The 16,864-nt window shown below is 31.9% G+C and overlaps 2 protein-coding genes and 1 long non-coding RNA gene across 4 annotated transcripts in view; 1 reads left to right on the forward strand and 2 right to left on the reverse strand.

Annotated features, from left to right (window-relative positions):
* Positions 1-16,864, reverse strand: part of LOC139493131 (obscurin-like protein 1) — a 228,406-nt gene that overhangs the window by 152,952 nt on the left and 58,590 nt on the right. The gene's annotated exons all lie outside the window — the stretch shown is intronic.
* The window catches only part of LOC139493130 (peroxidasin homolog), a 62,301-nt gene that overhangs the window by 17,425 nt on the left and 28,012 nt on the right, over positions 1-16,864 (reverse strand). For both annotated transcript variants that reach the window (XM_071281293.1, XM_071281291.1), the window contains exons 7-9: positions 11,430-11,507; positions 8,280-8,348; positions 1,112-1,183 (exon numbers count right to left, since the gene is read on the reverse strand). In XM_071281293.1, the coding sequence (XP_071137394.1) occupies positions 1,112-1,183; positions 8,280-8,348; positions 11,430-11,507 (219 nt within the window). The remainder of the gene's footprint in view (positions 1-1,111; positions 1,184-8,279; positions 8,349-11,429; positions 11,508-16,864) is intronic.
* On the forward strand, positions 12,740-15,376 carry LOC139493129 (uncharacterized). The gene is made up of 2 exons (XR_011656920.1): positions 12,740-13,224; positions 14,960-15,376. It is a non-coding gene; the product is annotated as an uncharacterized lncRNA (long non-coding RNA).

The following is a 16,864-nucleotide window of genomic DNA, read 5'->3' on the forward strand; positions in this document are numbered from 1 at the left end:
TTTTGCTATTTTAAAAACCTAGGGCCACTAGTGCTTTTAGGTCTTTTATCATGCAGTGAATACAATGGAATACACAATTCTCAAAAATTCTCAAAAATTCATTTTCCTCTGTTTGTAAAATTATTTCATATTTTTCTTCACCTGATTCATCCCTCAGTTTAGGAAAGTGTGTTCAGTTGATGCTGTATTTTTTGTCCAATCACACTGTTCAGATACATTAACGTAGGTAGAGTACACAAAAGAGCAACCTAAATTCAGGAATGCAAATACTACCGTGCCACCTTAAGGTAACAGCCTACAGTAACATCTCGGCGAGTACGTAAGACAATAATTCAGTAACAGATCTAGAAGAAGAAAGATGTTGTACACTTGTTGTAAAGTAATACTTATCCATTGAAGTATATGAAAACCATTAACTTTTCTTTTTTTCTAAATGTAAGTTTCATACGAATTTTAACAATTCGAATATGTCAACAAACGGCCTAAATTATGCACAAAACAAACACATTTTGTGATTTACCGACGGCAAACACATTTTTATAGATTCATAACGTGGGACAGGATCTATACTTATATTTTTGGTAATTTTTGTTGTTGGGTTAAGATGAAATTGACGAATCTAACCTTAGTTTGTTTTTATTCAAATTCTCAACCTTGAACTATTCACAATATAGCAAAACATTTAAGTTAAATATACCATACTTTGATCGTACTTTGATTTTGTTTCAAGGAACTGTAAGTATTTGTTTTAATAGAGAGAGTCTTAATATTGCTATTCACTGTTTTGCAAACATTTGTCTGCAGTTTCCTCTAAACAACATGGTTAATTCCCAAATTGACGAAATATCCATTCCAAGTAATAGATTTCGTAGTGCTCCATTGAATTTGTAAATTTCATAATGGCTATGTTATTTTAATCTGATAAGTGGTGGTCTTTAAAGAGTAGCATTGTCTATTTAATCTTGGCATGTATATGTACATGTAGCTTGTGTCTAGCTAATGTTCTAGTATTTTATGTTAGGCATAATTCGAATGCGTTGGAAAACAATTATAATATTATAATTTCACAAAATATTGTGTCGCAGCTATATGATATGTAACAAGTACTTACATCACATGTAGAAGTAGAAGATTGACGAATGCATGCTTCTCTATCACTGTTATGGGGTTTCCTGCCAGATAACTGTGAAAGACATTAAGTATTAAACTATAAAATGTAAAATTGCAACATTACCAACTCCAAGGAAATTTAAAACGGAAAATTTATCAAACTGCTCAGAATCTGAAGAGACCATATTTTGTGCTCGACCAGTTAGGTCAGAGGACACAATCACAAAAGGACATGTACTTAACTGTAATTAACTGTACTGGACTCTGGTACCAACTTAACTTAATAAGGATTATGCAGTAATTGATAATCATGAAGTAGTATGCAATGGTCTTGACAATTGATCGACCTGTCTAGGTTTGACCTTAAAATGTAGTCTTGACTGCTCTGAATCAGCCTATTTAACTCAAATAAATATTGATTATTTACATTTTAACGACAACCAATCAGATATGATTGGATTGTTTATGGAAAGAACATCATCAGCAAATCTGAATATAAAATTAAATAATATGCCTTCTTTGATAATCTTGTTTTGCCATGTATCTGGTGGAATTCCTACTCATATGAAACTAAAAATAGATCTTTAAGGAGAGGCGCACAGTTCTTTTTCATTGAAATGTCGACATTTTATTGAAAATATTTACATTCAAATTCTTCATGCATATCGTATCAAGCTGCATAAGCATTGCCTATCACTTTGTTCAGACATTAATCACGTTTTACATAGTCTGGGGTACATGGTAGTAGATACAAGCTTTTGAATATCGTATGAGTTTACCAATTAGTTCTGCACTTCAAACTAAGAAAATTGCGATTCTGGTGAAGATTGAAATTGTCTTGTTTGTCAAAGAATTCGGTACTGCGATGACCGATGTAGACAGATAAGAAGTAGATATGTAAGGGATACAAGCCGATAACAGTCCATTCTGTAAAATATTGTTCAATATTTTACAGAATGACTGTAAGAGGCTTATATCTTACTTAAAACCTTGTTTAACACGTCGAAACAGGTAAAACAAAAGAAAAGCAGGCAAAGATTTATTTACATTAAGTATGGAATTTGTTTTGTGAATAAACTTCTTTACATTAATATATATCCTACATGTTGGCCAACTTTAAAACAAATCGACGAAAAGAAAGTACAACTAAAGGTTAACAACATGTATTGCAACATGAAGAATAAGATTCAGAGTATGCGTATCATGATTTTTACGTGCGCAAAGACACCGCATAGTTTCCGCTTATAATTTCCGACAATACCTTTACATGCGTTTTGTGTTTCAAAATGGCTAAAGTGATGAAAGTTTATTCTTAATGCAAAAACGAAGAAAGGGAGTCAGTTATTAGTTATTGTGTTGTTTCAAACTTTGGATTAAAATCAAATGTATATTCCGAATCTATTCAGATACATTATGGATTACAAAGAGGATATAGTGAAAGCAGCTAATAATGGCAAGTTTTATATATATTATATTTCAAAATGTAGGTCTCTCCTATTAATTTCTTGTTTCTTCTCGTTTTTTTTTTTTACACGGTTAATGAGAAAAAAAGAATAGCACATGAAGACACTGTCAGGTTCTTGTTTAACCATATCGAGTACACCGCAGTCGATTTTATTTCAAATACATAATTAATATTACCAAACGAAGAGATTGCAACATGCAATCAGCTATATTTTTTGTTGGAATTTTCAAGAGACTGTTATTGATTATCCAAACGTTACCATCTGAATACCCCCTTCTTTCTTTCTTTTCCATCTGCAATGTCGTATCGCTCTTTTTCGTTTATTTGGGTCCCTTGTGTTTTTTAAATGTTACCGAAACGTAATTTTGTCTCGATTTTCCTTTGACAAATACCTTTGATAAAACGATCACTGCGAACAAAGTGCAAATCGGACACGCGATTGGTTTGTTTGACAGATAAAATGCGGTAATTTCTTCTTTTAATCTGCTTTCCCATATTCATCGTCATTCATAAGTGAAGTGTTGCATTATATTCATATTTAAGCAATACCTAAAAAATCTTGTAAAACAACGCCAAAACCTGAAAATTCTCAAAGGTATTATAGTCCCCTAGTTCATGAAGGAAGTTCTAGCTTCGCACTTTGTTCACATGATAAAGTTTAGGTTGTTCGTGGCCCTTGTATTGCGGCAAGATCTATCAAATTTCAGAAGCATTACTTTATTGGTTTTTATACGCCCGTCAAAATTTTGACGGGACGTATTATGGTATACAAATGTCCGGTGTCCGTCCGTCTGTCTGTCCGTCCGTCTGTCCGTCTGTCCGTCTGTCTGTCCGGCGTAAACATGTCGCACCGTAACTTAAGAACGACCTATCCAAATTTCATGAAACTTAGCATAGTTGTTTCTTATGATGGTTAAATGATCTGTATACTTTTTGGTGAAAATAAGATTAAAACTTTTTGAGTTACAGCACTTTGTAACTAAAACAGGGGTGTGTTTTTTTCACATGTCGCACCGTATCTCAAAAACGATTCTTGATTATGGCTTAAAACTTTAAACACTTCTTAGTTATATTAATCTTAATACATGTATCTGTATACTTTTTGGTGATGATTCAATATTTGATTTTTGAGTTATTGAGTATTTTGTAAAAAAGGGGGAGGGTTTTTTTACATGTCGCACCATATCTCATAAACGATTTAAGATTATTGCTTAAAACTTTACACATGTCTTTGTTTAATTAATCTAAAGATCTGTATACTTTTTGGTGATGATTCAAAATTTCATTTTTGAGTTATTGAGTATTTTGTAAAAAAGGGGGAGGGTTTTTTTTACATGTTGTGCCGTATCTCAAAAACAATTTATGATTATTGCTTAAAACTTTACACACTTTTTTGTTATATTAATCTAAAGATCTGTATACTTTTTGTTGATGATTCAAAACTTTATTTTGGAGTTATTGAGTATTTTGTTAAACAGGGGAGGTTTTTTTTTTACATGTCGCGCCGTATCTCAAAAATAATTTATGATTATTGCTTAAACCTTTACACACTTTTTTGTTATATTAATCTAAAGATCTTTAAACTTTTTGGTTTTGATTCAAAATTTTATTTTAGTGATATTTAGTTTTTCGAAGAAAAAAAAACAGGGTTGGGGGTTTCACATGTCCCGTCGTGTCTCAAAAACAATATATGGTTATTGCTTAAAACTTTCTCAGAAACTATTTATGATTATTGCATAAAACTTCCACACAAGACGTCGGGCGTATCATGCGCTCATGGCGCAGCTGTTTATTTTTCATTTTAATTGTAGTTGAAAATGATGTTAGGAAGAATAAGAACAACGCTAGAGGTCAATTTTGATTACCTAAAGACGGACGAGGATAAATCTTTTGAAAAAAAGAAATTCATAAAGGCAACAAGAATAAGACTGGCAACAAAGACAAGATTTACAACGAGCATAATCAACTTATTGAATTAGTGTGAAAAGAGACAATTGAAAAACATGAGAAAAATGGCTGCGATATAAGTATTGGTAGTGTTAAAAATCAATTTGAAACTGATTTTTTCCTCAAGAAACCATTTTGATGAGTGGCAAAATTATTGTATTGGAAGTTGACTAATAAAATGGGTTGTTTTTAATTGTCATTTGTTCTTTGATGATATTTTTTTTTGACATGATGAAAACAATGAGGGCAATCAATAGGTTTTTTTCAGTGATTGAACTATCATTTACCTGAAAGAATCAGTTATGCTAACTTTAGCTTTCCAATAGTTTTTAGAAAAAAGAGGGCTATTCTTAAAAATATTGGACAGCTAAAGGTAACATAATGATTTCTTACAGGTTAATGATAGTCCAATCACTGAAATAAAGAACAGGTATAACAATAGAATGACGTCACAACAATGTTTTAAATATAATGGCGTTGTGGAAGCTATAAATTATGTTTCATTACGATATATACATAGTGCACAATCAAAACATATTGGATTGTAAATTACTAAAAAAAATCGAAAAGGAAAAGTTATGTTGAGTTCACATAGTGTTTCTGTTTGAGATCAGATACGGAAAAGACAGGAAAAATAAAAAAAAAGTTGAATTACTATCCTTAATTATTTGGAGTGTCTTATCATTGTCAGAAGGCTGTTGTATACGTTCGTTATAGATTCGTACGGACATAACATTCGATAATAAACCGATTTCTTCTAGACAAATTACACTCGTAACTATGTCATGACAGATTATGTGTCTTTTCTATGTCTTGATGGTATCCTTTCGAACGGCATGATCTGAAGAAACTTCCCATTGCTATTTTTGCCGATTGAATCCCAAAAGCCAACAATCTTTGCCTAAACCGCTTCAGAAGAAACAGTAAATAATACGAAAGTCGGCAATATTACCCACGTCAGAGTCTCCACAATTGCAAAACACAATATATAAAAAAGAGAAGATGTGGTATAATTGCCAATGAGACAACTGTCCACGAGAGACCAAAATGACACAGACATTAACAACTATAGGTCACCGTACGGCCTTCAACAAGTAACAAAGCATATACCGCATAGTCAGCTATAACAGGCCCCGATAAGACAATGTAAAACAATTCAAACGAGAAAACTAACGGCCTTATTTATATAAAAAAAAATGAACGAAAAACAAATATGTAACACATATTTGTCTGAGTCCAAACCAAGCCGTTTGTAATTCGGTACAGCAGACAGTAATAAGATTGTGTTTAGACAGTACCTGATAATCTCGAATATGGTGACAGTTTTTCTGACGGATATCTTTAGTCAGCGTCGGATCACACTGGTCTGTGTTTGATCCCTGTCGGATCACATTCGGTATAATCGGTCTATACCAAGTCATGAATATGGCAGTTGTTATCCATTCGTTTAAAGGTGTTTGAGCTTTTGATTTTGACATTTCCTTTTTGAATTTTCCTCGGAGTTCAGTGTTTTTGTGATTTTACTTTTTATACCATTTGAGATTTGCAAATCGGATAATTATTAGACTTATAACGGGATTAATGGGACAATTTCGGCTTGACACAGCTGCTAAACAAAATATTATTTTTGTGATTAAAATTAATGTTTTCCGAAATTTAAATTAAAGTTTCAATTTGTACACACGATTCACAGGATCTTGGCTAGACTTTAAATTGGGAAGAGTCATGTCAGGGACAGCAGTAAAATTCGTGACAGTGTAACCTGCTTTAAAATACTGACTGTATTTAACAGGTAATCAATATTTCATTGTTATTTCAATACACCTATTGTATTTTGTTTGTAGGCATAGGTTGAATATATATTTTTCAAATGTTGGCATAGGTTGAAGACACCCCCTGCTTAAGTTCACAAATAATTGTCGACAAACTGATGAAAAATGTCACCTCCAAATTCAACTGGATATTCTAACTTGTCAAAATTTATAAATAACATTAATATCTAACAAACGTAATTATTGATAATTTAGAAATGTACAAGCTTTATTTGGTTTCAATTATATAAAGGAGTAGGTCCGGTAAGGGCCGATTTCGACCTCAAATTTCTGATTCAGCAAACGAAAGTTTTTGGACACTTTTTAAACACTTAAGTGTCTATTTCAATTGATTGGATTAGTATGTGTGAAAGATTTTAACTGATTTAGTCATTAAAAACGCTCTGTTTCCCGCTTAAATATGAAAAATTTATCTAATATGCCAAAAAACGTCACTTTTCAGATGTTTTTTTGTCAAAAAAGAAAGTGGCCGCATCATGGTTCATCCTCAACCATTATATATGTTTTGTTTTATCATCAAATACAACTTACATTTCAATATTATGAATTATAAAAATTAACCAAAATGCTAAACTTTTGAAATTTTCAGTAATTTAGTATGAATTAATGATGCTAGAACGCGATATTTGTGCATTGTATTGTAAAAAACATCTCATATTTATGTAGCAGAAGTATTTTACTTTCCAAAATATAGCGTAAAGGTTACATTTTTCAGAACTGCTATATTTTGGGGCCAAAAAGTGATCTTACTGATCTTCTCCTTTGAAGATTGATAAGATTGATAGGTAAATCAGAAGAGATTCATTTTACATCAAAACCGTACTGATCAAAGATACCTGTTATACGAAATATATATAAAAAGATAATTACAATAAATGTTTTCTGTCTTTGAATATTGATGTTTTTGTACATCTTTTAGGTGTTTGTATAAAAAAAATTGTACAGCTATCGTTTCCCGTTACGACCAAGCGACGTCGTACAAACGAATATTTGTATATTATATACATAATTATTTAAGCGTATTTTTAATACCTTGATCTACACTAGGGTCCGCAAGAGGGAAGGTGGTTTCTTTTTACATTTTGCAACTGGAATTTAGCAACTTTCGTCTCCAATTTTCTTATAGGTTTATAACTAGTTAATAACAAACCTTTGCAATACATTCAGCTTTTACGTGTGCTGCTATTTTGTTGACGATTTGATATAAATGATGCACTGATATACTCTTCATAAAGGTTTACATGAAAAGTAAGAATCAGTTTCTGCACTCCAAAAATTACACGACGACTCAAAATTCTGTTTAAAAATAAAGTCAACAGTAGTATACCGCTCTTCAGTAGTCATAACCCGATATAGGGCAAACAAATCCGGGGTTACAAACTACAACCGAGAAAAACACATCCACTTTAGGAGGAAAACAACGATCAACAGAATTCGAAACACCGAACTGCCACAAAAAAAAGCCAACATACATAAAAACAAACTATTTGATAACAATTGCGATATACCGGACTTGATACAGGATAATTAAAGGCAAATGGTGGTTAAAACCTGGTGTTATGAGTAGCCAAAGCTCCCTCTTATATGACAAATTTAAAAGTACCATTTAAATGACAATATTACCTTACAGAAATAATGTACAAATAAACGCAAAAACAGTCAGGACAGAGAACAACAAATTGACAAATTGACAAATACATAAATAAATAATGTATTAGTACATTACAACATGTCATGCACATAAGATTATCTTTCATCTCACGTGAATTTACGATAGTACACCAGGACACTACAAACAAAGAATAAACTGCGCATCACCCCCACAAAACAGAATATGTAGTTTTTTATGTGTTCTATAACCATGTCAATAATATTAAAATAAAATTGAGTTTTAATGGTGTATATAAACTATGTTAAAAACTTACAGAATACGTAGTGTAATATCTCTAAACATATTTGCTGTAATTCTGGACAAATTGTTGTTTTGAAGCCGTCTAAAAAGAAGATATCATGTTGCAATTCTATAATCAATTACCGTTTGCATAAACACATTTCCTGTCATGTCGATGATGAACACAAAATTAAACCATCTTCAGAATAACGCTGTTATCCCACTATGGTAAAATATTGTGTCGATCGAACATAAAAACAGATGCAAAAAATAAAATTGAGAATGGAAATGGGGAATGGGTCGAAGAGACAACAACCCGACCATAGAAAAAACAACAGCAGAAGGTCACCAACAGGTCTTCAATGTAGTGAGATATTCCCACACCCGGAGGTGTCCTTCAGCTGGCCCCTAAACAAATAAATACTGGTTCAGTGATAATGAACGCCATACTAATTTCAAAATTGTACACAAGAAACTAAAATTAAAATGATAGAAGACTAACAGAGGCCAGAGGCTCCTGACTTGGGACAGGCGCAAAAATGCGGCGGGGTTAAACATGTTTATGATATCGCAACCCTCCCCTTATACCTCTTGCCAATGTAGAAAAGTAAACGCATAACAATACGCACATTAAAATTCAGTTCAAGAGAAGTCCGAGTCTGATGCCAGAAGATGAAACCAAAGAAAATAAACAAAATGACAATAATACATAAATAACAACAAACTACTAGCAGTTAACTGACATGACAGCTCCAGACTTCAATTAAACTGATTGAAAGATTATGATTTCATCATATGAATATCAGGCACAACCTTCCCGTTAGGGGTTTAGTATCATACCATCATAACATAAATGAGAAGAACATAACCCGTGTCATGCCAACAACTGGTTTTTAAATAATGTGTTTAGTTAAGATGCAAAGACCCTATAAGTGAATCAATATCAACGTCAATATATGCGATTTTTAATGACCTGACAACAGTATCGTAACTATATCCCTTCTTAATAAGTCTATTTAAAGGTTTTGTTAGTTTCTGAGGTGAATACTGACATTTTTGTGCTTTATAAAGAATATGACCATAACAATTTGGATGTGAAATACCTGAACGTATAAGAAGTCTGCATGTTGAGCTATATTTACGAATGCTGTCCTTATACCGATGATAAAATTAAGTAAATGTTTTGACTAGTTTGTGATATTGAAAACCCTGGTTTAATAATTTTTCAGTAATACATAAATTTCTCTCGTTAAAATCTAAAACATTGTAATAGTATTCATGTACTGGCTTGATGTTTAGCACTTTCTTTATCGACCGATAAATTGTTTGACATACGTGAAATAATTTAAAAAAAACAATTACAAAAGTTGACGAAGACATCCATATAAGGTACCTTTTCACAATTTGAGAGCTTTATGCACTGTAAACAAATTTATGTCGACAACACTTTAAGTTCAAATATCTTCTTTTCGTAGTATCCATGTACTGGCCTATCAATCGCATACTTTCTGTATCTCATGATGAATTATTTGACATAAAAGGAAATCATAAAACGATAACAATTTCAAAATTTGTTGATAACATCGTTGTATGTTGCCAATTCCATCCATTTGTTCTGGAATTAAAGTATTTTTCTTTGATAATGCCTGTACCAAGTCAGGAATATGACAGTTGTTATCCATTCGTTGCCCTTTGATTAGACTCTCATTTTTGAATTTTCCTCGGAGATTAGTATTTTTGTGATTTTTCTTTTCTTTTTGGTATCTTAGTCATAGTAAACAAAGTGAGATTCTATATATATATATATACGGTTACTATATAACATATTTAGACAACAATTTAGACAATGTTAGAGTGCCAATATTTCATTTTATTGCATAGCAATATAATATTTCCCACAGAAAGTAACCAAACGTAAGCGTGCAATAAATTCTAATATTGCACTAGTGCAATAAATCTTCAAATATGCATGACGTCATCAACGACAAAATCTTAGTTTAAACCAATTTTTACTTTCAAATATTATATTGCTATACCATAAAAGGGTTATTGCATGAATATTGGGGAATATTGTCCCTCGTAGAACATATATATATTACAAGCTCGTGCAATATAAAATTCTACTCTGGACAATATTCCCCAATATTCATGCAATAACCCTATATTATTATATTTATGTCTGGCCTGATAACTTTCGATGAGCTCCTTTCTAACCACTGGTAAATGAATTATCATTCCAATAAATGTTCATTTTGAATATCAACATTTTCTGAACTGGTTCAAAAATTATGTATTTCAGTTGATTTTTAGAAATCCATTCGCAATTCTATATTATACACTGTAGTAAAATCAGTGCTTGTTAAAAACTTTCCTCGCAGTCAATTTATAAATCTTCTTTAGTTGCATTGGTAGGAAATCAATATGATGTTGATATGATCAAGTAAATAACAACTACTAAACGTACTGAATATAGACTGAACAGATCTTAATTGGTTTGCTAGCGAATTATCTGAACGGTACTGATTTTAACGCAGAAGATACACTGTCAATTCACGGAAAACTGAAAATAACTTAATTATCTTACTCTTTAGTGTTTTAAGAGCTGTTCAGAGTAAAATAATTATTCAGGTCAATAGTAGTTGTACTTTGGGGATGGATTGTTTTTCATAAAACGGAATGAATTTAAGATTTCAATTGATTCTTGAGTTCTCACAATCTATATAACATATAAGGCGCCATCAATACGTTTTGTAGAATATTTTGTGAAGAGTTCACATTTTCTTGTTGATACCTCATGACTTTAAAAAGATTAGCATGTACGGTTTTAAATTGCTTAATTTCATGTCTGCATCTTTAAACGGTGCCAATAATTTCCTTTTTCTGAAGTATTATGTATTAGTATTTGGATTTTGTTTTTTTATTTTTTAATTTTTATTCCTGAGGATGGATTATTCAACACAAATTTAGAGCTATATACGTCTACTGTTATTTGAAAAGGGCAAACAGTAGTTTACCGCTGTTTAACTTATGTCTAGATCAGTCAAAAATCCCAAACAGATTGCAATGATTGAATGCATGAAAAAACAGATGTTTTTTTATTGCCAATGAGACCATTTTCCAACAGAGCTGTTTTAGAAGTTATTTTGCGTAACTCCATTAATGTCATTTATATACAAATACTTACAGAACTAGTCCGGAACTATGTGTTAGGTTCACAAAGCTTCCTGGTTCAATTATTTGTATTCTGTTGTCATTCAAAAACCTAAAATGTATCGGCTTATTATATATTTTTTAGATAATCCCTAAACAAAATAGGCATAATGACATGCAACATATGACAAATCCTTAATTTGTAAGCATAGGTTAGGGTGGATTTTTTTTTCGTGTATATATACAATCATGAATAAGGGAAAATGTGTCATCTTGAATTTTAATTCTTTTTTAAACATTCTGCAAACAAACTTATTGATTTGTTTTTAAACTTAAGTAATGCTATTTCTAGAAACCTTTAAAAACAATTAAACTCACATACGAAATCCGGCTACAAATAATTTGGATACCAGACGCGCGTTGTGTCTACAAAAGTCCAATCATTGACGATCAAATCGAAAACATTTAAAGACAAAATATATTAGGAACGGGAAGAGCATTTAAGAACAAAAGGTTTTTACCAAATACAGTTAAGGTAGACTTTTCCTGTTCGAAAAAAAATCTCTACTTTAAAGTGAAACCCTGAATTTTAATGGTATTTTCAGGTTTCGCCGATGCTTTCATTTAATTGTTGATATCTTAGGGAGTAAATTCAAATGCAAGATCGGCGTGCCTGCTTTGAGATCAGAACGGATGTAAACATATTTATGCATCAACACAAAAAGCTATATCGCTGATCGGGATTATTAAAAAATATATATTGCAATAATCAGACAGTGGGTTATTTTGGCGATAGGGGCTTTAATTTGTTTGAAATGTACAATTTCATTATAATATAGATTTCTTTTCTATTTTTTGTTTTAACTCCTAACCTTTCGAAAAAGTTTTTGAAAGACTTCTTATCAGATACCTTTGGCGGTTCCAAGGATTTGTATAGTAAGAAGGATTGGAATCTCGTGGGCTTTTGCATAGACTGTAGTATAATATCTTCTGCGGCGCGAGATTTTGTGAGATTACCCGTGATGCATCTGGAAAATGCTCAATGTGTCTTGATTAATGGCGGACATTTGCATCACCTAAACAAATTGACACCCGATATGTAAGTATTACAATCCATATCTATCAAATTTTATGCTTGAAATAAGAAGTTTAAAAGGGTTCTGGTGTAATTAATAACTTTTACGATCGCAGTAAGAATACACGGCTCCATAGAATTAATTTGCATATTGACCGAAGTGACCTCACCCTATCCCGCCTATTGGGCGGTCCTATCATCATTTTCTATTTTTATACTCCTTCTTCAAAAAACGGAGCTGAGTGATAAAATTTATATTTCCTGATAGATATATGATTTCTTCGTGTATTGAGTAAATTTCGTAGTGATTGATGCATTAGTTTTCCTATTTTTTTACGTTTCTTTGAGTTGATTACAACAAAAATGGCGTTCTGGAGCGAAAATGGGGGTGGCTTGGGAAAAATGAATAAAGTTCTTCAATTGGCCTAGATTAATGTTCAAACATGTTTACAAACGTAAAACATTGGTGATAAAGTGTATTGAAGAAAGCTCAAACCGCTAAATAAGGGAATTGTGATACTTTTCTGTCTTTAAACATCAATGTGGTTCTCAGATGAATCGCAATTTACCAGGCCTAAATTGGGAGGGGATCCAGTTGTCATAATAATCTGATACTTCCTTCCTGTTTATACCGAAATGAAATCGTTAAACCATGTGTTTTGAAATAGTTTTACATCAATTTTAACTAGCCATGTTCCATAGAAAACTCCATAGATTTGCCTTTGCCGATGTGGAAAGGGACAATGCATGGATGGTAATATTTTCAAATGTTCAGCCCAGTGTTTACCAGCATCATGGTATTGTGAACGTACATTGTGTACAAATGAATGTACATTTTACTGACATCAAAATAATGATACACCAACACAGCTCATCTACTTTAATGCCTTTAATGATGTATGGGTAGTACTAGTGCTGTTTTGGTCTTCATTATAAATCACTGCCCCCTTTTTATTATGCATGTTATTATTATGGACTCCCTTCTTCTCTATCTGTTTATACCACATATTAGCTGCGAAAACGTAGCTCTTAAGGTCCTTTTGATGATTTTTGATATTTGCGGACCATAGATCTATGGCAAAAAAACAAAAAAAAGGACAATAGAGCTACGTTTTCGCAGCTAACCACATATCAAATGCATTACAAATTTAAGTCCAATTAATTATTATGCCTGTTAATTATGACATTTTGCTAGGCTAAATAATGTTTTCCTGCAACAACTTCAAATCCAACAATGAAAGATGTTTTCCTGCAACGGTGTCAAAGCAAAAATCAAAATAGCCTTGCAAGATTTTTTCCTGCAACGGCGTCAAAGCAAATAATTAAAATAGGAAGACGTCATAATTTTTTTAAACCTGTGCATTACAAATGTACCTGAGCTTTATCTTTTCTAGACCGAACTGCTCTAAACTATACTTCAGTCAAGTCCAGTTAGAGTTTTATATATATATATAATATATAAAGGATATTCTGTTATCCAAAATATCTAACATTTATTCCTTTTATTGTTATTTTTGATTTTTTGTTTGTTTGCGACATCTTTTGATCCTACAATATTGCAAAGTATTTTATTTTAAAACAATAGAAACATTGTCACAAATATAAATTATTCCTGAATTTGCATAAACCCATAGAAATCTAACATAAATTTTGCAAATTTATCATATGTTTAGTAGTAAATACAGTAGTTTTGCATATGTGATAAGTAGCCTGCTGTTTAATCCATATCGCGCAACTTTGATGCGCACCCTTTATCGCATACCCTTTATCACACCCCTACCCTTTATCGCATACCCTTTATCACATCCCTACCCTTTATCACACCCCTACTTTTTTTTTTTTTTTTTTTTTTTTACATGTCAGTTTTGGTTTTTTTTTTTGCTTAAGAAAAAATTTCCTCAAAATAGGTAAATTTTTTGAATATCGTCATTGTTTGGTATGTGACGTCACGAACGATGAGTTTTCATATTGTATGTGACGTCACGAACGTCAAGTTTTCATATTTTTTGGCACACTAAATGCAACTATGAAAAATACAAAACACACAAATTAATACAATAATAAACAAAATATTTTTAAAACAACAGCACGCAAATTGTAAGGTAACCCAGGTGCTTCGGATAAGTAATTGAGCAGTTCTTTTAAGGCCTTTGAAACAAGACAAAAGTAGAACTGAAGGTAACCCAGTGCTATGGATCAGAAAACAGTTCATATAATATAATACTCTTCTGTTAAAATATATGATAAAGTATCACCCTCGACCAATATCATCCCTCGGGCCTAAAGGCCCTTGGGCTGATATTGATGTCTCGGGATGATACGACATATGATACGGATTTTGCCATGTATTATTCTCTATATAATTGTTCGGGCAGAGATCTTGAGGTAGTATTGCTATTGTTAAGGACATATTTGATATTGGAATTGTTTAAGCCATATGATATTGTATTATTATTGCCACATGTAACTATATTACACCTTTTTTTCAGTATTTTCCAAAATGCTCAAACTGGTGAATGTTAAGAAGAAAAGTCTAGGCACAAGGATTCAAGTCCCCAAAAAAGTCTAAGCAGTTGTGTGCAAACAGCAGTTGGCCATTCATGCACTAATCATGTGGACTAACATATATACATGATGTATATGGCATGCCTTCAAATAGAAATAGAAATACTAGTGTACAACTGAATGCCACTTTTGACCAGAACGTTCCTCTGAATATCATTTATGGAGGATATACCAACAATGTTTCATTGGATCATTAACATTTAATCTCTTCTACCTAAACTTGAAAGCTACGCTTTGTGTGTAGGGAACTTTGATAGTGACTTGATAGATGATCATGTGATACCCGGGTTAAATTGGATTATTTCTATATTTAATATAAAAATAAATCATTGAACATCTTCTTTTAAATTCCATTACATGCCAGATTCATTTAATACTTCAAATCTGCTTGGTGTTGAGTGTATATTGACGATGTACATGTATGTGTAGTAAAATAAGCAAGGAGACATGGGATATGATTGAAATGAGACAACTATCCATTCAATATCAAATGAAGATTTTAAAAACTAGTCTACATGTACATGTACAATGATTGAATCAATGAATGTATGTCAATCACCATCAACAAAACCCATGCAGCATAGCAGGTCGATTAATATTATCACATGAAACCAACAGCCCATACATAATACATGCACAAAAAATTGTTTTTATACCAAATTTGAAGTTAAGACATAAGAGTTAAGAGATGCGGGATGTGGTATGATTGCCAATGGAATGAGACCGCTCAGTTCACCAAAGAAACAAATGATGTTGATGTAAGCAATTATTCAATCTATTGTTATTTCTTATCTTGATAGACAAAAATTGTTTTACATGTATTATACAGTATATTCGTAATTATGAGCTATAAAATCAATACATGTACAAGGCAAAATTGTACAAAAAGTATCTTCTGTTAGACAATAACCATTTTATAGTTATCATGTACGTCTTAACAAAGACATTAATTGTAAAAATAGTTTTTATACCAAATCTAAGAGTAAAGAGATGTGGTATGATTGTCAATCGAATGAGACAGCTCAGTTCACCAAAGTTCAAATGATGTTGAAGTACCGGTAAGCAATTATTCAATCTTTCCTTGATAGACAAAAGTCAGTGTTGTACATGCATATTAGTAACTGTGCGCTATAAAGTCAATACAAGGCAAAATTGTACAAAAAGTATCTTCTGTTAAACAAGAAACATTTTAGTTATGTTTACAAAGACATTTATTGATAAATATCTATATACACTACAGTTTAGACCTACCAAGCATGAAAAAAGTAAAAACACAAAAATACTGAACTCCGAGGAAAATTCAAAAAGGAAAATCAAAAATCAAAAGGCAAAATCAAAAGTCCAAACACATCAAACGAATGGATAACAACTGTCATATTCCTGACTTGGTACAGGCATTTTCTAATGTAGAAAATGGTGGATTGAACCTGGTTTTATAGCTAGCTAAACCTTACAAACAGAAAAGCTAGCTAAAGTTACAAACAGAAAAGTATTACTTTTGTTTTAATACTTGATGTAAACTGCTGTTGCGTACCTCATATGAAAGTGTACCAATGTACAATCAGAAAAACATAGTCTTCTTTGATATATGACAAGTAGCTCTTTTCAAGTTAATTTCTGTATTATACGTGAATAATACATAACCAGGAATAATTCCATGACTGACTACTTGAGAGGCCGTTATACATCTATGACATGTACATGTATGACAGAGAGCTGACACTATAAAATTGCCCTATCAAATTCATGCACAAATTGATGAAATCTGATAAGAAACAAAAGTGCATTTAAAGATGTAATGTTATTAGTACAATTAAAAAATTTGCTTG

This window comes from Mytilus edulis, chromosome 10, assembly GCF_963676685.1.
Source record: "Mytilus edulis chromosome 10, xbMytEdul2.2, whole genome shotgun sequence".
NCBI lineage: Eukaryota > Metazoa > Mollusca > Bivalvia > Mytilida > Mytilidae > Mytilus > Mytilus edulis.